The sequence below is a fragment of the Hippoglossus hippoglossus genome, chromosome 14, assembly GCF_009819705.1.
Source record: "Hippoglossus hippoglossus isolate fHipHip1 chromosome 14, fHipHip1.pri, whole genome shotgun sequence".
Classification (NCBI taxonomy): domain Eukaryota; kingdom Metazoa; phylum Chordata; class Actinopteri; order Pleuronectiformes; family Pleuronectidae; genus Hippoglossus; species Hippoglossus hippoglossus.
In genome coordinates this window covers 7358674-7385848 of record NC_047164.1, presented here as the reverse complement: position 1 = coordinate 7385848, position 27175 = coordinate 7358674, and the positions used below count along the sequence as shown (strand labels likewise).

Below are 27175 nucleotides of genomic sequence, written 5' to 3'. Positions count from 1 at the left end.
ACACAGCTCATCAACATTTGTACATGTGAATTAGTTTTGACAGGGGGATCATTCAGCCAGAAGACACTGTAACCTCTGTGATTGACCTCTGTGTGGACAGGGGGACAGAGAGACGAGCTTTCATGACAGACGTCCTGTGGCAGGACTCATCACAAGCGCTGGCTCGGTCCCCGGCTCTCGTCTGGCTTGGCAAGGACAGTCGTGACCAAAGTGAAAAGACAGACTTGTTATCCTGGACTGACTCTGCTCCGGAAAACCCCGCTGTTTAATAATCCTGTGAGATAACAGAGGCATTCACTGCATCAGTGGAGAAAGGACGGTTTTATGAGTCTTAAAAATGTTTCGTTACACTGACGACTTGTGTGACTGGGCTGCACTTTTATGAAAAGGTCAGAGAAATTATGTTATTTCCTTTTAAGAACACAACTGACCTTTAACGGTAAAAAGGACACATGAGCTTCAGTACCTCAGGTTTCTCTGTCCATTGATTATGAAACATGTGCAGAGAACATCAGACAGAAGAGGAACAGATGAGCAGCCACAGCTCTGAACCACACAGGAAAACACAGGCTGCAGATACACACGGACAGGAGTCAATAAATATAATAAATGGGTGCATATTGTTAAATTAAATCACGTACAGAAAAAAAAGAGATTGATATGATTTGGTGGAAATTTAATTGGTAACCTTGAAAACATGGTCTGTTTAGTAGCTTTGGCTTGTATCACATGATCTTCATCAGAAGACCCTGGTAAATGTTATTTAATTACATAAAATATTTCAGGACAGCAACTAAAAAGTCCTTGTAATGAGGTTGTTTTATCAACGTCTGCTTCCATGGTCAAGAATTCACTTTCAGGTTCAACATCTCAATAAACATAAATTAAAATGCCTTAAAGTACTAAAATTAGAACCTGTTAATATTCACATCGCCATAACAACAGACCATTGATGAGGCATTTTTTAAATATAATCCTTTAAATAGTTAATTGTATACAACAATAACTAAAATACAATTACAGTAACGAATAAATAATAGATGAATACATCCAACATCTTTTAATGGCTATAATACAAATGTCATACTTGAGTATTTTGCTTTCTTATACTAATTTATTTAATACATTTAATGATATTTCATTTTGAATGAGGAAAAGATTCAAATTAATTGCCTCTAATTTAAAATCCTGTTTTTCACAATGCTGATAGTTCTTTATGCTCAACATCAACAAAAGCTTATCTGTGATAAAACATGAAAAGATGACGATTTAACCTTCAACGTCAAAGCCATCATTTTTTTTTATTGTTAACAGCATTTCTCCTTTTGTACATTTTATTTAATAATCTAGGCGAAAGTAGGGTTCGGGGTTAAATTCTCATTGGAAGACAGACGGGGTAAAGATAAAAAAAAACAAAACATCCTCTGTGAAATAAAAACAAAATATATATAAATATATACACAATACATTACATGATAAATCAACCGCCTGAGAAAACAACTGTTACAAAGGAACATACAAGCGGAGACAAGAGGGGAAAGTGCATTTAAGGCAACTGCTCGATTGCTGAGTTTGCACAAAAATAGTCTCCGTCCTTCCCCTCGGTGAGTTAAAGTGAGCGGGTCGTGGTCACGGTGTAATGAGACACCACCGAGAGGCGCCACCCTGGACCTGTGAATGGAGCCAGAGGGGCGGTGTGGTGGCAGACGCACCGGCTCGGGTACACAGGGGACAAGCTGATTGTAAATATTGCAGGGACTACAGGCTCGTCAGGAGAGAAGCGGAGCGGGTGTAGTGTTGCATTCGCTTTCTCCTGTTTCCTATTGTGGCGGGTGGACGTCTGCACGGTCAGTGATGTGTAGTAAAAGATGAGCGTTAGTATCAAACACATTTTGGTTAGTAAAAAAAGATGGATAGAGGGAGAACCTGCAATATTTCCAAGACAGAATTATGGGTGAAATCATGTTTTTTTTTTCCTGTTACATCAAATTTCAAATGATTTTGTTCTCGGACCAGACATCACTGATGACAAACTTAAGCCGACCCGATTGGATGAAGATCATTTTGCACATTGCTCTGAAAGTATTTACAAGTTGTTTTAAAGATCATGTCTCTTTAATTAAAGGGCAATTTTAAGAGTTGCCCGGGTGACGACAGCGCCACTTGCTGGTCACCCAGAGCCACCACAGTTGGAACAGTAGAACCCAGTATACTGTATGTGAGAGAGAGGGAGGGGAAGACAAGGGGAACGGGTGAGGAAAATATTCCAGTATTCCACATTCATATTCAAACGATTCTTCAGTTTTATAATTGAAGGAAATTAAATTGATCTTTGCAGCCGTCACCACAATAAAACAGAGCAATTAAAGTAATTTACGTCAACTGTTCAAGCTGCTTCAGAGAGGAAAAGAAACTATTCACAGAAATAAAAAGGGTGGGGGGGGGGAAACTACGTAAAATCATTCATTTACATATCAACAAATGTATATATTAGAGTACAGAATAGGGATTTGTTTTCTCAGTGGAAATCGTGAGAGACAGTATCAGGTTGGCGGGAGCTGTATAAAATAAAAGAGAGAGTAAACAGTCTGTTGGAATTCGAGAAGAAGCGGTTTGATAATCTGTAGATTTTTTTTCTGTGACGATCCAGGTGGAGTGAAGCTGAATCAGAGAGCTTGTCATCTTTTTTGTCTTCGCTCAAGTTGTGTCCGGAGAAGACATGTCACCCTGAGTGTCCTCTACCTCCCCCCCCTGCTTCAGTGTCTGTACACACCAGCCTCTGCAGTGCACGTCTGTCTTTTTCCAGGGTGTAAACTCCGGGCAGTTTGGTGTGTAAAGCACCGTCCTGGGCCGGCCGGTGCGTCCGGAGTGTTCCTCATCACAACCAGACCCGAGACCAGCACTGTTCAAGCTGCCTCCGCACTCAAGGGCCCTGAGTTTGGCTCGCTTCTATTTCGCCGAGAGGTTTCACTCCTGAATAACGTCCTCCCCCGGTTTGAAAAGTAAAGGAATGAAGAGAAAAGACGAGGAGAGGTTTGTGGTCTGGTGGTTGTGTTTTCCTCGTTGTCTGTGAGTGTTTCTGTCTCACTTATATCCCCACTGTGGCTAAATGGCTGTGAATGACATATTATTACCCTGCATGGCAGAGAGAACATTTCCCAGGCTTTGGTTTGGATTTGTCAAAGCATACGTGTGTGCATGTGTGTGAGTGTGTGTGTGCATCTGCATGCTTCTGTTTCAGCATGCCTGTCCGTAACCTGTCTGTTTGCATGAGTAAGTGTATGTGTTCTAGTTGTGTGTCTGTTACAGTACTCCCAGCTGATTGGAGAGATGTTTATTGTCCAACACGGCTTTAAAAAGTAGATCATCCAGGGCAGCGTCCTGAGAACCCCCGTGCCCATTTAATAAAAAACGAGAAAAAGAAAAAGTAAATCTGAAGTGTGAACATCCATGGCCAACGCACAACACATCCACCTTACACTGACAGCAGCCACTGCTGTAATGACACTAGCAGCCACTGCTACACACACGGTTCCACGCTTGTCCAGAAAATAAATAACACTGTGGTCACGAAGGAGACCTCCACGCCGACACACCACCTGAGAGCGGCACACAGAGGGAGACAGAGGAGTCACGAGAAGCACAGCCTGCACATATTGAGTTCTCCATGTTTAGAGCCGTCTTCAGACATGAACTCAGGAGGACGTTTGCACAATTGGGTCCGGACTTCCTCCGCAGTTTGCCTTTCACCTTTCACATTTTCTTGTAAAACCATTAACTATAGACAATAGACAACTGTTTACAAAACTTAAAAGAACATGAATGAGAGTAAACATGGGTTAAAACATCAGATGTGACAAAAAAACAAAAGTCACGAGGGGGAGATGCTGATGACACAGGTTACAGTTAACCCTTCCTAATATTTCATACGTTCGTGTAATATGGTGATAATTAAGAGAAATGCACGAGACTCGGAGTGCAAGCAGAAAGAAGGAATGGAAATGGAATATTTCTTGGGTGAAGCAAGTGAATGTGTAGGAGGGAGAGGCTGCAGACCAGGGTCAAATCAGGACAGTATTTTACTCAAATTTGCCTTCATTTAAATGAGATTAGAAGTAAATCCCTGAAATGAGATTAAATATCAACTAAAATGAAGGAATCCTAGTTATTCTAAAAGGTCAGACGTCCATATCAGGAGGTTTTCACAGTTCTGACTACTTGTCGAGGCAGATTCGGGCAGAGCAGCCTGAGTGTTCCCACATTTGAGTTTGGCAGCTGCAAAGAGTCGAGAACACTCGCTGCGCCGGTTCCGCTTTAAAAGGAAAACTATTTGACCGAGGTCCAGAGGAGGGACGGCGGTGGTTTGAACTTTCTACTCGAAGCCCTCAGGACTCACCTCTGCTACGGGACACGCCAAAGACTTCAAGGCCAAAGGATAAAGGCAAGAGAAAAGAACAAGAACAGAAACAAAAACTGTGGAAAGAGAGAAAGAAATGAAGAAAAGAGTAGAAGAAAGAGTGAGAGGATTAGAGGAACACTCAAGATATGTTAGCAGACAGGAACAGATATAGAGAAACTGGAACTGTGGCAATTCTGAAACCATATTTCTGGATAATACTCATATTGTAGGTAGTTGTTTTCCTTATTCCCATTTCCTCAACTTTCAAAATTAAATTCAACATTAATTCCACAGATTTCAGGGGGAAAAATAGCCTTAATTGTGACGACCTCTTTAAACCAACAAATTTAAGCCTTTTATTGTGAGTTTTATGTTGGAGCAGCGGGTCTTTAATTATTGTTTACACTAAACATACCTTTTCCTCCAGATCTTTAATCTGCCTCCTCTGGATTTCCGTCTTGTCTTCGAGGTCACGAATTCTCTGCAAACATCCAGAAAAGAAAAAGGTCACAAATGTGTTTCTTTGTTGAAGAACGCTCCAGAACCTTCCATCCCTGGTGTACGACGGAGACGGACCTGGTGCGCCTGTTGCAGCAGCTCCATCCTCTCCTGGAGGATCTGGCAGTCGAACTCGCGACTCTTCCTCAGCATCTGCCTCCTCAGCTTCTCCACCGCCGTCCGCAGCTCGTCCCGCTGATGCTCATCCAGAGGCTCGCCGTACTTTATCACCTGGGAGGAGCACATCAGGCAGAGAAGAAACCACGATGAGTTTAAAAGAACTCAAAAGACGCTATCATCACTCTAGAAGTCTTATAGGAGTTTAATACTGTATTTCATAGCATCTTCATTTGCAAGACACCATGTAAAAGGGTTACGTAGCGTGTAGACTCCATGTAGATGGTGCAGATGTTCCAGGTGAGGGGGATTTTCTCCTCACAAGACAGCACGACAAAAACATTTCCCTAATTGATCTTGATCTGATAACTCACTCCTATTTCACATTACAGAAAACGTCACTGTACTTCTGTTTTATGACTATAGAGTTGAATATTATTATCTATTTGCACCCAGATGAGAAAACCTTTCTATCAGAACTTGTCCCATGCACTGAAGTGGTCCATGTAAAGTGCCACATTAGCTCTTATCCACTCCAAGTCCAAATAACATTGCTGGCTTAGGACACCTGGCTGCAAAAAGCACCTTCCTGAAAGATATTTCGTGAAATTGTAACAACAAGACTAAAACAACCTTGTCCTGCTGCAGGGAGTTGTACAACGTCGCTTCCAACTCCTGGATTTGCTGTTGAGAGGAGAAGAGAAGGGATATTATCAACTTTAATGTCACATACATAAAAATTATGGGCTCCCTAATGTGATGTATACATGACGGATTAACACACAGACATGCTCACGTACCATGTAGGCCTGGTCCAGGGCCTGTTTTCTGTAGTCCAGCTCTTCTTCTAGATAACCTTTCTGTTTACAGAACATCTCCTGCACAGAATTAGAAGATTGCAGATGTTTTGGATAGTTACCGAGAGAATAGGAATAGTGAATGAGCCCCGCCACACTTAATCTGATGTTCAAGAAGTGCAAAATTACTGCACATGTCCGGAAAGCAATGGAGTGCAAAAAGTGTTTTCTACAGATGAACCATTAATATTCGTCATCACGATTATTTATGTTTACTGATCGACATGCAGTTTCCTGTTGTGACTCACCATCTCGACCTCCAGGTCGATCATCTTCTGGTGCAGTGCTGCCTCCGTCCCCTCTATCTGCTGAATCCACTAGAGGGCGACACACAGCAAAACACGGGTCGAGTCAGCCCAGAAATCTTCTGTGTTAATTAACATGATCTGATTTGTTGAAATTTACCTTTTCTGCCAGTGAAAGAACAGTGCTGGCCTGAATAATGGCCACTTGCTCTTCATTTCTTAAGTTCTATACAAAAGGAAAAACATTACTCTCATTAATAATGCGCCTGTTACAGCATCATAGGAGGAGGACGTATTAAAATCCATAGGAATTACCCCGTTGTCTCCCAGGATGTCGAGCAGTTTGATGAGATCTGGGATGCACACATCCTGTGAGGAAAAGAAATTAAAAATCAAGAAGAAAACATCATTTATGTTTTGACTTTAATTTAATCCTAATAAGTATTTGCCTGTTAATCTTTTACTTCAGCTCTAAAAACTGCAGGACGTGTAACAGCCAGAACAGATGAATAGAACCTGCTCTACTTTAAGATGAATGTCGACGATAAAGCAGAAGAATGATTTCCGCTGTGTACCTTCACCCCCTCCTTCATGCAGTAGATCTGCAGAGCACTGACTCCCTCAGAGAACGGATGCATCCTCAGGTGGTTGAACGGAGGCGACCTCCTCTCACGCTCCTACAACAAGAGAAATGCACATTTATTATTCAACACTAATAAGAAAACTTACTTAAACTCTCTTTACAAGTCAATCTCCCTCGACTCTGTAGCAGACCTGGTTTCAGACCGATTATCTTGATAAACTTTATGTCAGGTTTAAAACATATTGTACAGTTGACGATGTTTCAGTTTCCCAGACAAACTGCTGACGCTGCATCAAACACCTGAGAGCAACAGTACAGACTTTAAATTCAAAGCAATTTCGTACCAGTTCATAACCCCTTCCCCTCTGTGCTCACTAGGTGGCACCGTACACCCTCTATATTTGATGTGTTAGTATCTGTTCTTCATTGGAAAAGTGTGTGTGTACATGCATCAGCAGTTAGTCCAAAACATAAACCCTGATTTTGCTCTTCAGCTAATGTAATTCTTCTGGCCTTGATTTGAAGTTATACGATGTAAAAGAAGAGCCATAAATGTCACATTGTAGTTTACCTAATTCCAGATTTAGGGTAAATATGATCACTGTAGCTGGAAGATAGTTCAGACAAACTGAAGCCAAGATCTGAATTGTTACAGATTTTGGTTGAATTCACTTTAAACAGGATCTCTTTTTTCTAGACTGTCTCCACTAGACTCATTTATTGAGCTATAAAAAGTTGACAGTATTTTGAGCTCAGCGAAGCATTTTTAGGATCTTTTGGGCAGGAACATTTTTTGATGCAATGGTAACTGAGGCTTCGTATGAAACTCACCTCTAGCTCCAGTATCCGGAACTCTAACAGATCATTCTGGTCTCTGGAGTCTTGTAGCTCCTGCTGCAGCCGACTGCTCTCTGAGTCCAACTTATCCATCTGGACATGGATAAAGAATAAGTGCAGACAGGTTATCGACGTTTTCCATGTATTTGCAAAGCTACTGCAGCAGGAGTTAGAATTAAAATTAGGGATTTATCAAATGTAACATCTATGACAGTGATTAGAAAACACAGGTTTTCAGCAAATTATCAATGAATTATTATTAAGAAGAAAGAACCTGATCACACCACAAAACAATGAATATTTAATACACTTCATTTTCCTTTGATTATTATTATCATCATCTTTATTATTTAATGGTGCAATCTACTCAGTTGCCAACATTTTTAAAAAACACTTTATAGTTTTGATTATTGGAAAACAAACTAAGTCCAACCTTGTCTAAAAGCTCCTGATTCCTTCGTAAGAAGAGCTGCTTCTCCTCCACCCATTTGGAGTCCTGTCACCGGACACACACACAAACAGTTGAGGTTTAATTATTAATACTATTAAATAAATAAAGTAAAAATCTTAATATGTTGAGAACAAGAGAACCTGAACACCCTCACGATGCTGACAGTCAAACCTTCGGTACATTTATCGATATTCTCTCACATTTTACCCCATTTAAAAAGAAATAAGCTTTTAGAAATTAAACACATTTAATATTTTATCGTCCCCCATGTGTATATGTGAGTGTTTGTGTGTCCTACCTGTCCCCTCTGGGTCAGTTCCTTCTCCAGGTCCTCTATTTTGGCTTTGTACCTGAGAACGTCTGCGTGGAGCTGCTCCTGAGCCTGAAACGTGATCAACACAGACTCTTATTCGCTACTAGAGCACGGCCTCTCTCCAAAGATTTGCAGGAACTTGAGTTGAACGTTGCTTCGTACATGAACTTTTAATGTGTCTGAGTTGCCACAGATGTGTTAGGACCTGCTGCACTAGAGAACAACCTGGTGCAGTTGAAGCTGCATGAGTTCTCTGCATTACATTGAACAGTAAAGGTGAAATGTCACAAAACATACTAGGATGAGTCTCACCTTATGAGACCACTCTCATAACAGAATAAATGACAACACTAATTATTAAATCGTGTGTTAGGATCAGTTTCAGGTTTAAAGCTGATGAAATTAAATGTAAATCAATTCCCACAGCATTATAGCAGCCATATAACACAAACATAAACATTCTGTATCTGTACTACGACCTAATAAATACAATTAATACATGTACACACTCTACCTTAAAACAGTGACTGTCACAGGATTGCTTAACCTAGTCAAGGTGAGTAAAACTACCTTTAAAGTTTCAGAGCCAACTGTATCTTTATTTTGTATAGCTTTATGTTAGCAGGTTTTTCTTGCTATATGATGACTGAGCCATGTTTGTACCTTGGCTTCCCTCTCAGCATCCAGTATGCCTCCCTTCTGTTCCTGCAGCAGGGCGTAGGCTCGCTGTAAGGCCTGGTACTCCCTGGTCAGCTGACGGAAACGCAGCTCCGACTCCTCATTGGCTAGACCCTTGTTCGACACACACCCACAAAAACACAGCTTTAGACGCTGGGGATGCAGCGGGGTGATATAGCAACACTCAAAGTCATAGGAGTTGACAAAAAGTCAATGGTGAAGGACACATTCTCGGGGACGGACACAAGGGGGAGCTCTCACCTGATCCAGGTCTTCATCAGGAGTAGCAGGAGTTCTGTCCATCCGGAACGAAGCCACAGAGGACGTCTCCGAGTCCATAGACTCCTCGTCATATCCGAAGAATGTATCTACTACGATGTGCCTCTGCAGAGAGGAAAGATTTCCAGATGAAGTCATCTCCAGCGACGAACGCCCAACAATCAATATGCCTACTTCACATCACCTCAGGAAACAGAGTTGTCTATGTCCTCACTCTTATGTGTTATATTAAAACTTTCTCTCATGTCTTTGAGATTCTCGTTTCTAACAATTTTTTTAAATAAACTCTGTGGCAGCATCATAACCACTGGCAACAGATGTGAATGTAGCTGCAGTAAGAATCTTTCAAGACTATGAGCTTTTTTCCCCCACGGTGTAAGTGCATTTAGATAATGTTCAAATTCACTTATACCAATTTAAAGGCAGAATAAAAGGTGGCGGTGACGGACACATGGTTCAACAGGGTTGTACTTAGTGTCTCAAATAATCATGGCCGTGTTTTGAGTGTAACATCCGTCTCACAATCCCTGTTAGAAGCCAGCTGTGCTCGCACTTCGGCAGATTGCCATTATAATTGTGGTTTTATCCGGGTTGTGCAACCGCTTATGTAGTTGAATATTAATACCATCGTAATAAGGGGTCTTTGATATAATCATATTACTTTTTAATAAGCTATGTGCACCTTAGGATAAAAGGCCCCAGACATATTTAATCATTTTTACCTTTATTGGCCTGGAACTTCTTTTATGCCTTTTCTTTCTTAGTAGTTTTTCACGATCCTGGAAAAGACAAATGCAAAGAAAGATGACCCACGACTGTAAGACTGACACGTCCTTTTCTTACTTATCTATTCAAATTAAATAAAAGACAAACCAAAATCTCAATGTCACTGAAATAAACTGTTGGAGATGAAAAGATCAAAACTGTGGACTAAATGACAAACAGACGTTCAAACACATCATTCACAGATGCTGCTTTTTGGTCATTCCAGACAGTGTTTGTAAATTCACCGTATTGTGTCTGAGAAGTGTGAAGGGAGTCTGATGCTTTATTTTGTCTCCTGACTCATCCTCGCATCACTTCTCACTCTCACTCATTTCCAGGAAACAGGAGTTTTTCCTATGGATGGTGTGAGCATCTCTAACTCACATTCGATATTAGTCTTCAGTCGTCACACGGCTGTCAAGCCTGAGCTCTGGGTTTTAGAGTCTTTTGTATATTGTATTTTTTTAAATAAGCTACACAGAGTGACTGGTTACAAGCGCAAGTTAAATTGATGCCGCAACAGCAACACATCAGATTCACCGTTAACTGTTTTTTAATTACATCCAAATAACTAAAGACGTGAATTTCAAGATGATTAACGATCCAAAAATCTTCAGCGCATTAACTTTTGGATAGATTCATGTAACATTAGATTCATGTAACATTAGATTCCGCCCACTGTGTACTAATAAATATCTGCACTGTAGGTAAATAAGTGCCAGTCTGTAACTTTCCGTTCTCGGTTCTCAAAAGCTATTTTGACTTCTCGTTCCTAATCGATTATTTTGTTTCACCACAACCGCAAACGGCTCCTCTCCGAACGTGAGAAGAAACTAATCTTTTATCTATAGCGCTTATCCTTTGAGGGTCGCGGGGGGGGGGGGGGGAGCCAATCCCAGCTGACATTGGGCAAGAGGCGGAGTACACACTGGACGGGTCGCCAGCGAATCAGGGGCCAGAATACAGGGGCATTCACACATATTCACAGAGAAAAAAAAAAACACAGACACAGGGAAAACACGTCAACTCCACACAGGAGTGTGCTGAACTGGGATTTGATGCAGAAACCTTCCTGCTGTGATACAACAGAGCTAATGGCTGCACCAGAGGAAACCTCAGTTATAGATGTTAATTTGCACCAGCTTATAATAAATTCAAAAAACAGAATGTACCCTCGTCAGTTCGTCGATCATGTTTTGCTGCTCCAGGACTTGGAGCTTGAAAAAGGCTATTTCCTGGTCATCGTGGGCTTGGTCCAGGTCGTTTAGAGACTTGAGCTTCTTCAGTGGAGGATGGGAGCTGATCTTGTCCTTCTGCAGACACGCAAAGACAGAAAACCTCTCATGTCGTCCCATCTAACTCTCTTACAAAATGAATTTATGATGCTGACGTGACTTTGTGACTGACCATCTCCAGGTTCTCCTTGGCCAGGCTCTTGAGTTTGTCCTCCAGCTTCTGGATGGTCTGGGTCAGATCATCGTTCCTCTTATTCATCAGCTTGTTCTTGTCCAGCAGGGGCTTGCACTGCTTCTCCGACTCTCGAACTCGCTTCAGCTGGCGGACACAGGGACATGTTAAGTGGTGGCCAACATGAGGGAGGTGAAAAGCAACAAAAAAATGAAGCTGGGAGATTTGAAGGAAGAAAGATGAAGGTTAAACGACAGACAGATGATGGATTTTTTGACATAAATGATTTTGATCATACTTGTTCATTCCTCTCGTCGACCAGCAGCGAGTTGCGGTCCTCCAGTTTGCGTATAGTTGAGTTGAGGTCAGCAACGCGCCTCTGGTTTCTCCTCAGGTCCTGAAATAAACCAGACAACAACTGTCATTTGACTAAGTCAATAATAAACCAGGTGAGGAAGAGAGAAGAAACATTTTCATAGTAAAAACAATGGAATGATGCACTTTGTAACCACAGGTCAGTGCAACGGTTACTTACTGTGATCAATATTTTGTTAGTTGAACCAAAACTACGAAATCAGCTAATGTAGAGTTTGGAAATTAGGAACTAGAAAGTTGTAGGAAGCTAATAAAAATAAATTTAATTCAATGGCAATGAAATTAGCATATCTGCTCCGAGACAAGTAACTTTTACTTTATTGTGCTCTGGTCTCAAGGACACGGAATCTATTAGAATAGAAAGTTAAATATAAATCTGCAGTTGCCACATAGAGATTCAATTCACAAGTTGACACATTTTTATCATGAAAATGAGAACTTCTTTTTCTGTGTTATTAGGCCTTTGGGTCTCTATGTAGGAAGTTTACTGTTTCTATGAAGGCTGTCATGCTGCTGAGGAGGTAGACACACAGACGGCGTCTCAGTGTCTCATGGTCACTTGGTCTCTCAGTGGGACAAACGTACTTGGGATCGACAGTGTAAGTCTGTGCATCAGTGAATCTCTGTTTTCATTTTCTGGTTACTCTGAGTCGATCACGTTTAAACGCTGCATCACATCTCTCTTGGTCCTGGCAGGTTTTCAGCTTTAAATGTGTTGTGGGATCTTAGTCTTTTAAAACGAAACCAGTAACGGAATATTGACACCTCAGCTACAAAGAGGTGTTCAAGAGCTAAAGTAAAAAGGGAAAATTGGGGTTCAGGAGGCAGGAAGAGATGAAAGGCCTCAGAGTTTTTATCTCAAATCACCTGATTGATATCAGTTCTTTGAAAGATTAAGCAGCATGAGCATGAAACGTCTCCTGGCTCTTCTTACCGGGCTGCCACAGTGCTCGGCTCCGTCTCCAGCTCTGCCTGGGATCTCTCTCTTTGGGCTTCCCAGGCCGCACTCGGCCTCCTTGACGATGAAGAGCTGTTCGTCCAGCAAGTCCTTCTGAAGCTGCAGCTTCTGTAAGAACCCTGATGTCGACTCCAGTTCCCTCTCCATAGAGAAGATAGTGCGGTCTTTAGATTTGATTTCATCCACCTGCAGGGAAGGAGAGAGAAACAGTGGTGTGGTTAAGAAATTGCAGATTTTTCTGGGTAGGTACATTTTTTAGGTGCCAGTCTACCAACAATCTTATACAAAGACAATAGCAGTTATTATGTTGACTCTTTAAGTCACTTATTATGTATAAATACCAAATATTGTCAATGTCTGGTTCCTAATTTTTACGCAGAACCTGAACGACTGAAATATTGTTTCCCTAAATTATGGACTTAAAGATAAATTCATCATCAATCATTGATCAGCTATACCGTTGAACCTTTGCAGGTCGCTGGGGGGCTGAAACAAATCGTAGGTGACAATGGGCAAGAGGCGATAACAATATATTTAAGTTAGTCTTTAAGTATTCAGTATTGTAGTATTCGGTACCAGTCTGCGGATGTCCTTCTCGCAGTCCCACTTGATCTTGGAGATCTGCTCCTGGTGCTGCTGGTGCTCGGACCGCAGGTCCCCGGCCTTCATCTTGTCGGACTGGATCATGTTGCTCAGAGCCTCGTCGGTCTGCTTCTTAACACTCTTCAGCTCCAGTATCTCCTGCAGAAGCTTCACTCTCTCCTGGTCAAAGAAGCGACGTGCCTCCTCTTTGGCTTCCATCGTCAGAGCTGTGCGCACCTGAACAGAACGGAGTTTGTCAGAACTTCTAGATGATTTTTTTATTTTTTATTATTGTATAAGGTCAACACCGACTTCCCCCCCACGTCTTAATCTCACCTTCTCTCCGCTGCCATCACGCATGGCGCTCAGTGCGGCTTTCAGCCTCTGGTTCTCCTGGTCTTTGATTTTGGCGTGGCGGGCCAGCTCCTGCTCATGCTGCCGGGTCAGGTTTTCCCTGAGAGCCTGGAGCTCCTTCTGCTTTTCCTCGTGCCACTTGGCCCGCTGCTCTGTCAACATGGCGGTGTGACGGTGCTGCTCCTGCTCTTTCACCCGCTTCACCTCCTGCACCTTGTCGCGCTCCAGCTTGCTCACCTTTGGCGGGAAGAGGAGAGGGGAATAAAGTTATGTTACCCCTGTGCTATAACTGTTTTTTTGACCATCCTCACATATTACATCTGTAGAGCACCATTATGAGTTCCTCTCTAATTCCACACACACTCCCTTCTCTCTCCAAGCAATACCCAAGGTCAGGTTATAGATAAAGGGCCAACTAGCAGTACATTGTAGCGTCTACGCTCAGGTACGTTCACATCTAACTCAGATGCTCAAACACAGAGAAACCAGTTGCAATACTGGGAAGCTGTGGGAGACATCTTCAGACTTAGGGGGTGACAATTGCTCCTTTGACTCTGTTGGCATTTGTATATTGTTGCACCTTCTGGTCTCAATGATGCATCAAGTCTACATTCAAATTTTCTGCATAAGACATCAGCTGCTATAATTCACTTGTTTTCAAACATGGTTTAACTTTATTTGAATCTTTATTTATGTATAATCGGTTTAATGGAGGTTAAAGGGTATATTGTATTTTTGCCAACAAACTTTCACATCAACGTAAATGTGTAAGTTTGATTTCAGATATAATGTGTGTGTGTGTGTGTGGGGGGGGGGGGGGGGGGGGGCATTAAATCTTAAAAATCTTTAAGAGAAACTACAACTCAAATTAAATATTTATTTTTAATCCCAACAGGTTTTTTTCAGCCTTGAGTGACTGTTCTGTCTGGATGTCTGTAGTGCTCAGACAGACCTTCACAAAAAAGGCTGAATCCAAATGTCCTCCCTGTAGACATGCAGAAGGAACCCTCACAGACATGTGTCATGTTCCGTGACATGTTCACCCTCATCACGTCAAGTCTGCGAGAGAACTGGGCCACGGGGACAGGAAATGTGCAAAGACAGCACTTCAGACCTCGGCCGTTTCCATGGATATGAACTGAAATTTCCAAATTATTCAGCCTGTGTAAAATAGCAAACCTATCTATCTATAAAGTAAACGTATACATCAAATAAGAAAAATGCCAAAAATAACACATGATGTGAGGACTTTTTGCTTGAGGCCCATTATGGACTTTGACAGCTCTCTGCACTCACACAGTTCCCAGGAAAACAATTGTTAAGCCCATTAGTCGGCAAGTGCAGGGAAGTTTGAGCATTAGGATTCAGATGCCTCAGATAGAACAGCGGGCGTGTTAAACTCAGTGCAAACACTAAAGGGTGAAATTTCCCCTTTAGGATTGGATGAAGGCTCTAATATCAATTTAGCACAAACACATGATAATGTCAAGTTACACAAAGGAAACTAATTCAAACGTATATTTCGGTACAACATGCGTCTTATGTACAATGTCTGTATTTAAGGTCATCAGCATGCTTCAAAAGGAATATAGATTTATATCGACAAGGACATAATACTTATAATTATAATAATATAATGTGTTATAATATGTTGTATAAACTCTTTTGGCAATATATTATAGTTTAATGTATGAAGGCATATGCATCTCAACATAAGCAAGTTATACATGATATGTCACAAGATCTTGTGGTGTGAGCTGGTTCATTTCTGTTACAAGTAATTAAAGATGTTAATTAACTTGTTTTTTTAATTAATGAGAAAATGTGTCAGTCACTTTTAAATATTTGGGGTTATTAAGTTATGCTGTACAGTACCTTGCATTTTTCTTGGTGTAGCTCTATCTGAATGTCCGTCAGCTTGGACCTGAGATCCTCATTGGCTGCCTGCAGGGCAGAGATGAGCGCTTCGGGCTTCTCGCCCTTCGTACGCCCTTTCTTGGCCATTGGGTCAAACACTAGACAGTCTCCTCCGATGCTTTCATTGAGACTTGACAGTAACTTTCCGAGGTGCTCCTACGTTCTCCAGATCCTCCTCTTCCTCATTCTCCTGTCAGACAAAAGGGCTGTGGGGGGGGAGGAGAGACAAAGAGAGACAAACTTAGACGTAGCACAGAATACAGAGGTGATCTAATCGAGTGCAAGAGTTGAAATGTGGTAATAGCGAAAGAATACAGATCGAGGATATTAACTAGATGATTGTTGGTTTTAATTCCTTGGTTACAGCCACATGTTGCACTTAGGTTCTATACAATGGAGCTATATGCTAATGCTGGCAAGTTAAAAATGACAATGTTAACAGGCTAATGTTGAGCAGGTATTATGCACTGTTCACCAAGTTCTCCGTGTTATTTACATGCTTCTTATTACACTGTATAATCTGACAAGTTGGATCTTAAAATCTAGGAAATTGATCAAATCTAAAAGGTTAAAAGTAAATATAACTAACTTATTGTTGATTTCACTTAAAAACCTAGCTGTAACAAATGTAATGTAAGTAAGCATTGATATGAATTTTATGTGTAAATAATACTAAATCAAAAATAAGTTACATGGTAACACATATAGAGAGTAGCTGAGGCTAGTGGGTATGTCAATAGCTTTGAAGGGATTTAGTCATAAACAAACTTTGAATTTGAATGAGTTAGAATTCATACTGAGGGGAACATACATGTCTGTTCCAAATCGTATGGGAATCCTTCCAATTTTTGAAAAACTAAAATGTCAACCTCATGGTGTCACTAGAGTAAAAGTCAGGAAATCACTAAAGTCATAAGGATTCATCCTCTCGAAACAATAAATGTCTGTTGGTGACTCATTTCACCTTCAATGACCTGGGGGGGGGAAAAGCAGGCGACATAATTGAGCAACTCCCGTTTGGACAGTAAAATTCACTAAAGCATTTAGCGCAAAAAATTGGTTGGATGCGGACGATTAATGTAATAAAAAGGCAATGTCAGCACAAATTGGATAACATTATTTGAATGTTGCTGTCTCGGTTTCTTTGTTGCGTCTTTGAAGTCAAGAGAATACGTCACAACACTAATCAAAGAAACTTCCAAGAACTTGAAGACTAATGGTATTTATATATATTTTATAGGGAAAAAAAGATAATTTATAACATCTATCATGCTTTTGCGAGTCAACACAAGAATGCTGGATGTCTCAATGGTTCCACAGAGATGAGGTTAGAAGGAAAAAGAACAATTCATCAACAAAAGACATTGTAAAATACATAGATTTATGTCTATAACTGTTTTACAATATTTAATACCCTCATTGCAGGTATATTTGGTACGAAGTTGTGCAGTGAAATATACTTCAACTTAAGGCTCATTTTGGAGGCTGTACTTGATGTGATGCTGTTGAACTACAGTACACTGTGTCCTACAATACCGAAAGATGTCTTTTCCATTTAGTTGGCCCACAACAGAAACACCCTTCAGTATAAAGTAAAACATCTGAATGGCACCACAAACCAGCGCCTACACAACGACAACACACTGGATCAACACCAGTTTCTTTCAAATCGGAACACGGTAACGTTAAAGGGTAAGAGGTGCTACTGCAAGACTGCTGCAAACCTCTGTGTTTGAGAAGGACCTCAGACAGTCACGGTTTAAACAGTCTTCAATAGGGGCCTTTCCGACCTCAGGAGGGATGTCACGATTGTGACAAGGAATGTAAAAATAAAGCCGTTATGGCCTAAGAGCATAAAACATTGTTTGATGCAAGTTCAAGGAAAATGCAGAGGGAAGAGCAGATATGGCTTATTGTGTAAAGCATAATCCAAAAACAACATCAATCCTCCGACTGCTCGGGTGACGGACCATGAAGTTAAATATAAACTAGCTGAACTTATTCATCAGCCAGAATCACCTCATTCACATTAACAATAGAGGAGCATGGTGAGGGGACACTGATGCTGAAATATACTCTATTAACCTTCAGGCTTCAGAGTGAAATTTCTGAACAAAATCAATTGATAAGTGCAATCAACCAGAGAATGTGATGAACAGCATGACAAGTTAAATATATGTATCTTAGACCGTGAATTGACAGCAGTGGCTACTTTTAAGCTACTTTGTGGAAGTACTGAAGGTTCTGGTTCAAAACCAAAGGGTGAGCGTCCAGAAGTATGTTGATCCAAGGAACCACAAGAATGTTGGTCTCAATACCAGTGGTATTATTCAAATAATTGTGAGGAGCATGCCTCCATACGGCTCGTTTACATTGTGTTTTAAGCCTAAATATCCGCTGATATCTTCCGACAAGGTGCATTCACGGACCTTTGGAAATGCTAACGCCTGCTAGCTTAGCCACTTCTGGTGGACTTTTTTTAGGCTTAAAACACAGTGGAAATTACCACTTTTCGAGTTGAATATGAATGTCGGGGCTTGCGGACACTTGGATGACACCACACGAGCAGTATGGGGGGGGATGTTGTGTTTTTTCTGTTGTTTTATCACGTCTGAAGATAGGTCACTAATGTCTTCAATTGTATTGGATTCGGCTGCAACACTGTTTACCCCTGAAACTCCAAAAGTGTTTTGTGGACTCAAACACTTCACCAACCCCTCCATCGGCATAGTGGTGAGCAGATAATGAGTGAATTATCATTTTTTGGTGAACTATCCCTTCAAGTCCTTTACTTCCTCAAAGTTAATGATCATAGTTGAGACCATGTGACATGGACAATCAGGATTGTCATCTATACTATCCCCCGTGTGTAGAGGCAGCTGAACCAAACCTACCTCTGTATACATATACATACAGTCCATGTACACACAGTACATGCTTTTCATTGTGAAGTCAAGACTTTGTAGTTAGAAGGCCTCAGTGCCATACTCTGGAGCACTCTGCAGAGAAATCGATTTCTTACAGATAAACAACCAGTCAGCCTCAAGTTACGACACACTTTCCGTCTCATGGATCTAAATGCGTTTCGCGGTTGGCTAACCTAATGTGGGTAGACAGAGTAACTCCAGAAATCCCACCTGAGACTAATGCTGTGGAAAAGTCATTGAGTCACCTTCCTTTGAAACATTTTCAGACCTGATGAATATCAGTGTGTACTAATCATTTCAGATGCTTATACAACACATATACGGTACATATATAATAACAGATACACCTGAGATTTCAATTTGAAAATACTCTTATATTTAAAGTCCAATACCAGATGATACTTCTAGTAAAGCATATGTCAAGCACCAATATCTTACCACAGTATAGATGGTCTTCCCAAATGTTCTTAAACAGTTACTTTTAGGGATATCTTTTATCCGTTTCTCAAGCCATTAACTATCCACAAAAGTGCACGTGCATATGAACGTGCACGCCACCGTACATCACCACGATCAGGGAGGAGTCGGATAGTGTCCGTGATAATCTGAGGAGGAATGACATAACATCGCTTAAAAGATTTTGAGATGCAGATTAGAGATGAAGCTGCCGTCATCGCCACGTGCAGTCCACATGGGCTTTGATCTCTCAAAAGTTGCTGCTGCTCTTGTAAGTGTCGCTTGTGGAGGACGTCCAAGGAAACACTGATGAAAACCACTGGATCAGTAACTGTATGCAAATAACTGTGTATGTCAGCACATTGGGTGAAGAAAAGGGGCAAAGTAACAAGTTATTGCAACAGGCAAACATTAATGCCTTTCAAAACATAGCATAATATAGTGGCACAGGATGTACAGATAGATTTACATCCTCAAATGCACAATACTTTGGGTAAGTAAAGCTTTTTTCTCCTTGCAAATAATGAATAATCTTTAATCAAATAATTAAATAATTTAGTCATGGACACAAGCTTCCAGAGCACCATAAATGTGTAATAGTAAATTTAATCTGTGCAATGTCAGTATATTCAATATTTGTGAAATGTCAATATCATATATGTGCAACCCTGTTCAAACTGTATATTTACTGTTTACAATGTATATAGTATTAGTTTTTGTTTTTTTATTCAGCTATTATATTGCAAACCTGTTTATTACTTTATTGCTTTTTAATTATATTGTATCTTTCTTATCTGCTTTTCCGCAGATTTCCTTGTAGAAGGATGAATAAAATATTTGTATTTTATCTTATCTGGTATTAAATTTACAATATCAAGGTAGTCAAGTTGTTTCAGAATATATCCCATAATCTTATTTTACCAGAAATGTTTACATGAAATCCTTAATATTACTATAACAGAACCACTGTGCTTTACATGCTATGAACACCAAAATGGCCACTGTGAGCAAAGATTTAAATTTTTTTTTTTATTAATTGTGTAAATGTGAATAAAGAAAACACTTTCCTCAGTCTAAACCCCTAAATTCATCTCCACCTTGCCTGGATCTCTCCCACACCTTTTTTGGGCCTATCTACTATACACTGTTTTGAAGGAAATAATGCGGGTAAAGAACTTATAAAAAAAAATCCTGTCCTTGCTAAATACATTACAGGTTTGGACATTAGGAAACGCCAGAGCCTGATCTGTGTTAAGTTATTGACGTTTCTAATATACTTTAGCTTTTATCATATGGTGTTTGTTGTCTGAAATTGGATGCACAGTGTTTGCTGTAAGTGATACTGCATTCCCTGAGACCACGTCCTTTCTCTGAACTTACAGCAACCTTTAAGTCAAACTCGTGACTAAGATCTATGGAAAATGTATTTGCCGCAATAAAAGGATTAAATCGTATAGGATTAGACTCGGCTCATAAATTAGCTGGACTTGCCCTTGTACAAATCATCAGTGATTCGTCTGCATTAAACCACCTGACCCTTCTTTTCTGCACAAGGATATAAAGAACTGATCTTGTCAGAAATTCGGTTTATAGTTTTTATAGTTGTTTCCACTCCAAGCAACCCCGAGAATGTTGCGATGACCAGAAGTGGCCAAAAATAATTGTGATTTTGTATTATATATGTAATTTTGTTGGCTCTACTATTCACAGGGTAACTTGATTCACTTGTGTTTCTGCTTGTGTTTGTCGAGGCCACTTTCCCTGGGCTTTGCAACACTATAGGCAGCACCCGCCATGAAGGGAGGGAGGAGGTGTGTCCTTTAAATATTCGATTTTGTTCCGAGATGCTTTTGCAACACCGGGGCAATGAATAACGGATACGTAACCTTTAACACCATATGTTACTTTGTTCTGCATTGTGGAACGTGCTCCTACATAATGTACAATACACTTAATGTTGACATGTTACAAAACCCAGAAAACACACGCCAGCTACGGCTGGAGTAATAATTGACACTTCCTGCTCCATCAGCAGATTCCCCTTATCTAAGGGGAGGTTTGCATCTTCAGTTTGCTATTCATAAAAAGTACAACCTAACATACATGTCCATATTACTCATTCCAAACTTCAGGTTACAATAACAGACTTGCTGTTACTTTCCCACACTGGATAGTTACTGTATTTCAGCTACAGCAACAGTCGATTGAGCAAAGTAGCTGAGGTGCTATAGTCTGGACATTCAGTTTAGAAAAGGTTCTTCTGACCTTGGATGTGGAAAAATCCGATGGGACATTTATTTCAGTTTATCAATTTAAAAGAATTATTAATTGCAGCCATTTTATTTTGTCGTCAATACTGTGTTTTGGTATACTGTGGTGGTTGTGATGAATAATCTATATTCGTCTTAGCTGAATACACAACCATGACTATTAATACTGTGTTAACCTACAAACCATTCATGGCAGCCAGATACTGCTCTGCAGGGTGAGGCCAGATATGAACTTGCTGCGAGCCCAGCTCAATCTGATTACTGTCGTCATCAATTTTCATACTGCACAGGGAAATAATCCCCGGTCTGGCCATAACACTCCCACACACAGGCACAATACTGGGCCATGCACCGGATGTAGCCTCAACTGCCCAACCTATTTTGACATTCACTTCAATTTTTGCATATGTATGAATTTCCCGTCTATCACCCTGCTCTTTGAAAAATGAGGGTTCAGGATCGAGGTCGGTTTCACAGTGTTGTCCCCCCGTTGTGGAGATAAACAGATGGAATCCTACTTAACCCTTCTATCTCCTGGGATTTCTGTTTACTCTGGAATATCTTGGAAATATGCTCAGTCAGAACTCCTTTCTTCTTAAATGGCATGTGGCATGTGTATGGGAATAGCTTTAATATTTAAATAGTGGAAGTTATAGATTTTACCTTTTTTTTTTTTTAGCAACTGCACCTTTAAAGCAACTACTACTGCCACTACTGTAGCATGAGAAGCACTACTTAACGGGATTCAACCTCAGAAGCGTCTTCGCGATCTTCATCCCACAGACGCCATGGTTCTTGTGAGACATCCAAATTGACAGCAGTATACAGCATTTAATCGATGTTATCTTCCCGTACAATTTAGAAATAGCAGAGTGGTTGAAAGAAACCATTCAGTAAGTGCACTTGGAGAGCACATACCTCTGCCAAGGCTAACGTCCTATCTTGCCATGTTAAAGAAAGGGAAAATGAAACAATTGGATCAGCTCCTGGTGGAGGTAACTAAATACTTACTGCTTTGGAGAAAATTAAGAAAATCTACATACAATGTACAGAAAGCAACGTAGAATTCAATGATGGCAATAATAGTTAACTCCTAATCAACCCTGGGGAATGATTTCAGTCCCGTAACAAGGAAACTATGGGCTAAAAGACAATGATAGTGTGAATAAGGCCTATTGATCACATAAAGCAAATGTATTTTTGACTTAGTTAAACACCTTCAACATCAACCACCATAGAGCACAGCACCAAAAGCAAAATATTTCAGTCAACAGCAGTGAAAGACTTAAAAAAATAAGGAGACACCATAGTTAAAAAAGAGGAATCACTTACACGACACTAATTGTAGCTGTCAAAAAACACACTGTATGACACCCAGCACCGCAGAGCAGAACAAGTCTCTCCGACAAGAAACCAACTGTCAAAACTGAGGAGCATTTTATATATCGACTCCCAAGAAATCTCAGCCAAGTTAATGACATTGCTCGGCCATGCCAGAAGGGGTTTAAAGAACTGGATCTTGCTAAATCTTTTTTTACTGTGCTCTTCTGAAAAACTATCAAGCAGGCCATGCCTCCATCACACTGTCACTCTTTGAACTAGAAGGGGCACTCGACACTCGAGGTCCCGGATCCGCCCGTTTATCCAGATCCTCTGCAAAGGTTGATCGGTTCTTACTCTGGTAATGCCTAACCCGTCCATGGAAGTTGCTTAGGTAGTTTTAAAGCAATCCTGCTGAGGACAAACAGCAATGAAAGCATAACCTCCTCACCAGAGGCAATTAAAATATTATAAAGATGTAGCTACTATGTTTGAAATGTCATCACCTCTATAATGTTTAAATAAAGTTTCAAATGCCAGATATATTAGTATTTTATACTGTTTTGATAAACATGTTTTTGGGATATCTTCTGCAAATGTTGTTGCCCACCTTTAACTGGACTGGCGTTAATGTGCTTCTCTGTAATGCACTACACGGTGTTATTGCTTGGTGTAGCAAGCAGTCGAGTTAGCTGGAGATGTCTGCACACAACATGACAGTCTCTGGCTGAGCAGACTGAGCAGATTCCGAAAAGGGGAAGAGATAAATCCGACAGAGACACTGGCGAGCACGGTGGCCCATTTACGCTCTGTGCCCTGACGGTGACCGTGTTTAGTGTGCGTGTATCACAGTGTTTGAGTAGTAATGGGAGCTTGTGTGTATTAAATACCTCAGCATGAATTACCCTGGCACCATGACCCACTTTTGACTCCTCAGACATGAATTTTTGGTGTTGGCACTGGGTCTTCCAGAGAGTCTACCAGGAAGGGAAAAGAACCGTCAGCTGTGTTGGTGCCTGTCTGATGTCGCTGAGGACTTAGAGACGGGAAATGACTGCTGGTGGATGGTTATGACTTGGTATTGTCAAATGTGGCTCATTCACTGTGATTCAATTTTGTGTCATAAGACAAATGGACAGTCCAGCTCCGAGTTCTACATCAATATCAAACATTTAGGAGATTGGAATTGGGCTCATAAACAATAGGCAACACTGAGAGGGCTCATTTGTTTTTCTTTTCCAAAATAAATAATGGGGACAGTTTTTGTTTTTCTATATCTGGACCTACCATATGTTGTTCACTACCCAGTGAAACCACTGTGCAAGCCACAGTTGCCTCGGGTTGGAGAAAGAATCAAGAAATGAAATAGGCTTTGTCTGGTCCACATTAGGAGTCTGAATCAGCTATTTTTTCACTCTCTTTTTCCCCAGCATTTGTCTCTACTCTTAACCCCTTCGTTGGCTGAAGTCAAGTAGAGGACTCGTGATGTGAAACCAACTCTCTGGAGTCAAGGTGCTGCACTTCAAACAGCTGTCACGCTCCCAGAAGGCCTTCCTATAAACTGCTACGGGTACAAAAATATATTTGACTGAATACATTTGTGGTACGATTTCTATATTGCTGCCACAATTTAATGATATAAAGTATATTTTATAGAGAATGCATCAGCATAAAAGAAAAGCCACTTAATGTCCACAAATTAACAGATCATTAAAAGTCTGTTTTTAAACCATGAAGTGCTGCACAGTACGGCAGCAATCAAACTTACACACGACATGATAGGGAATATATCGATGAAGTAAAAATACACTAATGTTAAGATATGATAGCACGTTGAGATTAATGTATCAGAGTCCCCCCAGCTCTGATAACAGCTTCATGTTACTCCACTTGGTCAAATGGAATTAGACCTGCATGCCAAAAGACTAAGCATCTCCAAATCTGTAATCTGGTTGTGACTCGAGCAATTGAATATTACGTAAAAAAAATTGAGTCACAAAGATATTACATCAAATTAATGAACCCAGTGTTTTTTCAGGACTCTACATGAGGCACTCTTACCAATGGGCACAATTTTGTATGTTTGGTGTGGTCTTTTTTTTTCTTGCAAACAAGATCTTCCAGTTCAGGACCATTTGTTGTCCTCTCCCTGATCCAGGTTATGCAACCGAGTCAGCGAAAGTGAGTCATATCGATGCCAGCGTTGATTCCAATGTGCGAGAGCAACTTAAGTGTAATCAGTCTGGGATGCGGTCGTGATGTAAGTTGGTTCAAAGTGTCACTGGATCCCAGCAGCGCTCTCCTGCATGTTTTTTGGATTACATTCTACTTCAGGTCAAAACACCAACCCTGTGTATTAAGAGATTTATTAATGTGGGAGGTACTTCAGGAAAGAGCATCTCAGTGGTCTGGCTTCACATCTGCTGCAGGTTTTTCATGTTTAAAAGCACTGTATTTTTCAAGTAAATTATGCGATCTCAAACTAAACACGAGCAAATATATAAATACATATATATATATATATACATATAGCCTTCCCTTATATGTACATGACGATTCACTATATCAGTGTGATTGAACAAATCTACATGGATCATCTGGTTCAAGCGGTTCACTGCTGATGTAATGTGGAAAATCCAAATGTTAATTGCAATATAAAATTAAAATTTTGAGGTTCCTTAAAAGTCGAAAGTTGCAGTGCAGCTGAAATTCAACGTCCTGCTTCACGAAACAGCTAAAGAATGAGATGGACCAATGATGATATGGGAATATATTGATAAATTGAACATGCAGCAATGTAAAAAGACTTGATAGCAGATACAGAAAAAAATGTATCAGCGTCTTTAAGCCATTAACCAATATCTGATCATAGCACACGTGTGGGGCAAAATTACAATGACAAACATGATCATTTATCCCATATATAATATAATTACTTTTTGCTCCATCGATTGGTATTATTGGATGAAACCTGCGACCGCAAGAGCAATCTATAAACTATTAACTCGTGGGGCCGTCACTGTAGCCTCCATCTGCGCTGACCCTAAAACAACAGGGTGACAAATGCCTTCCCAGCAGGGGTGATGTGTGTGTGTGTGTGTGTGTAACCAGGCCAGTGTGGCACCCTGAGGCAGGAGCAGGCTGAGCAGAGGCCTCCGTCAACCAGAGCATCCTCTTTGCAACATCACTGCAGCATCCTGTCGAAAAACACAGGGGTGATGGTGCGATGGGCTGAAAAATGCACATAGACGGTGCACATCTGGATTCACCTGAAGCACCAGCAGCCTGAACCTCCACTGCAACAACAAGTACGGGATGTAAACCAAACACCTGCCGCCACCACACACACACACACACACACACACACACACACACACACACACACACAGATGTGCATGATGCTCGATGAATTGTGAACATGCGTCGTGTGCAAGTGTGTGTGAGGCCCCTGCAAGACGATGAGAATCCCCGGGGCTGGATCATCATATTTGAGAGGGGGGGGGGGCTGGCTCGTGTAGGCCGAGCTCGACCACTTCCGTCATGCAGGCTACACCGATGCTACGCGAGCCAACATGGACTCCAATCCCGGTTCTACGTTAAAATACACGACGCTGGCTGTCATCGCTTCGGTGTTGTGGTTTGGCGTCAGCGCGGCGGCGGAATTGGAAACGAGCATCGATGCATGTCACCGCTGCTGAGCCGGGACTCCAAACCTGCAGGCCCGCTAGTCGTCCCCGGCTCGCCCGGTGAGAAGCACGTCTCCGCGGCTTACCTCGTCATCTAGTCCCGTCGCGCGTCGCGTCCTAACCGGTGTGAAGCCGTGTCCATGGCATGCTCCTGTTATTTCGTATTTCTCTCGCTCCCCTCCGGCTCCGATCGCAGCATCAACCCCACAATGAAGCAGTGATGGCCGGTGGTGATGATGCTGGAGCCCCGCCCTCCTCCCAGTGCAGCCAGGATGAGCTCACTGGTCTCAGCACCGCAGTCCGCCTCCAGCTCAGTGCGCAGGGCCGCTCACACAGGGGGCCCGTCAGGGGACTTTTTATATTATAACAACATGTCTCCTTTACGTTAAATTGTTAAAGAGAACGAGCTGAATGAAGAAGTGTTGCTGCAATGTGACGACAACCTGCTGTGCACAGTCTGTCCACTGACTATTAATGGAGATGTATCTAACACTGGCTGCAGTTTGACATAGAGGGCAGCGGTGAGTCAATGGAGCTAAAGAGTCGCAAAGACGGTTCTCGGCAAAATCGCAAAATCGCAATAAATTACCCGGGTAATGTTTTCACTAGTGTGTAATCATCTAAATTGTATTGTATGTATTGTAAATTTGCAACTCTGATTAATAATTAAGTTTGTGACTTTAGCCAAAATTACCACGTCAGTAGTTAGTAAAGATTGGCAAAATTCACCCCAACATTAATGAAGACAACATGTGTGTTAAAGAAAAACATTTATTAAGAAAATAATAAAAGTATAAACATACAAACTAACTAGGGGGGGGGCATGGGGGTCATGGGGGTCATGGTTTTTATGACAACTGTAGGCTACCTCAGGTTCTCTTTCACGTTTGGAAGTGGAGGG

At 41.2% G+C, this 27175-nt stretch overlaps 1 protein-coding gene across 2 annotated transcripts; it reads right to left on the bottom strand.

The window, feature by feature from the left end:
• Positions 1-1282: 1282 nt before the first annotated feature.
• On the bottom strand, positions 1283-26554 carry jakmip2 (janus kinase and microtubule interacting protein 2). Of its 2 annotated transcripts, XM_034606558.1 has the most exons (24): positions 26361-26554; positions 15574-15821; positions 13681-13935; positions 13339-13581; positions 12739-12948; positions 11728-11826; positions 11430-11576; positions 11195-11335; positions 9980-10036; positions 9240-9362; positions 8964-9092; positions 8286-8369; positions 7970-8032; positions 7531-7629; positions 6692-6793; positions 6432-6485; positions 6277-6342; positions 6120-6188; positions 5815-5892; positions 5648-5698; positions 4976-5128; positions 4815-4880; positions 4397-4473; positions 1283-3599 (listed from the first exon to the last, which is right to left on the bottom strand). In XM_034606558.1, the coding sequence occupies exons 2-23, from the start codon at positions 15700-15702 to the stop codon at positions 4423-4425; spliced, it is 2469 nt and encodes an 822-aa protein (XP_034462449.1). In that variant the 5' UTR covers positions 15703-15821; positions 26361-26554; the 3' UTR covers positions 1283-3599; positions 4397-4422. The 2 variants fall into 2 exon arrangements, with proteins under 2 accessions (XP_034462449.1, XP_034462448.1); XM_034606557.1 differs by lacking the exon at positions 4397-4473 and having other exon boundaries at positions 26361-26532.
• Between the last annotated feature and the right edge of the window lie 621 nt (positions 26555-27175).

Coding starts and splice junctions, on each gene's coding strand:
- jakmip2 (XM_034606557.1), bottom strand. CDS start 15,702: ATGGCCAAGAAAGGGCGTACGAAGGGCGAGAAGCCCGAAGCGCTCATC. Junction 13,936..15,573: donor TACACCAAGAAAAATGCAAG/GTACTGTACAGC, acceptor TTCCCGCCAAAG/GTGAGCAAGCTGGAGCGCGA. Junction 8,033..8,285: donor AACTGACCCAGAGGGGACAG/GTAGGACACACA, acceptor GTCCGGTGACAG/GACTCCAAATGGGTGGAGGA.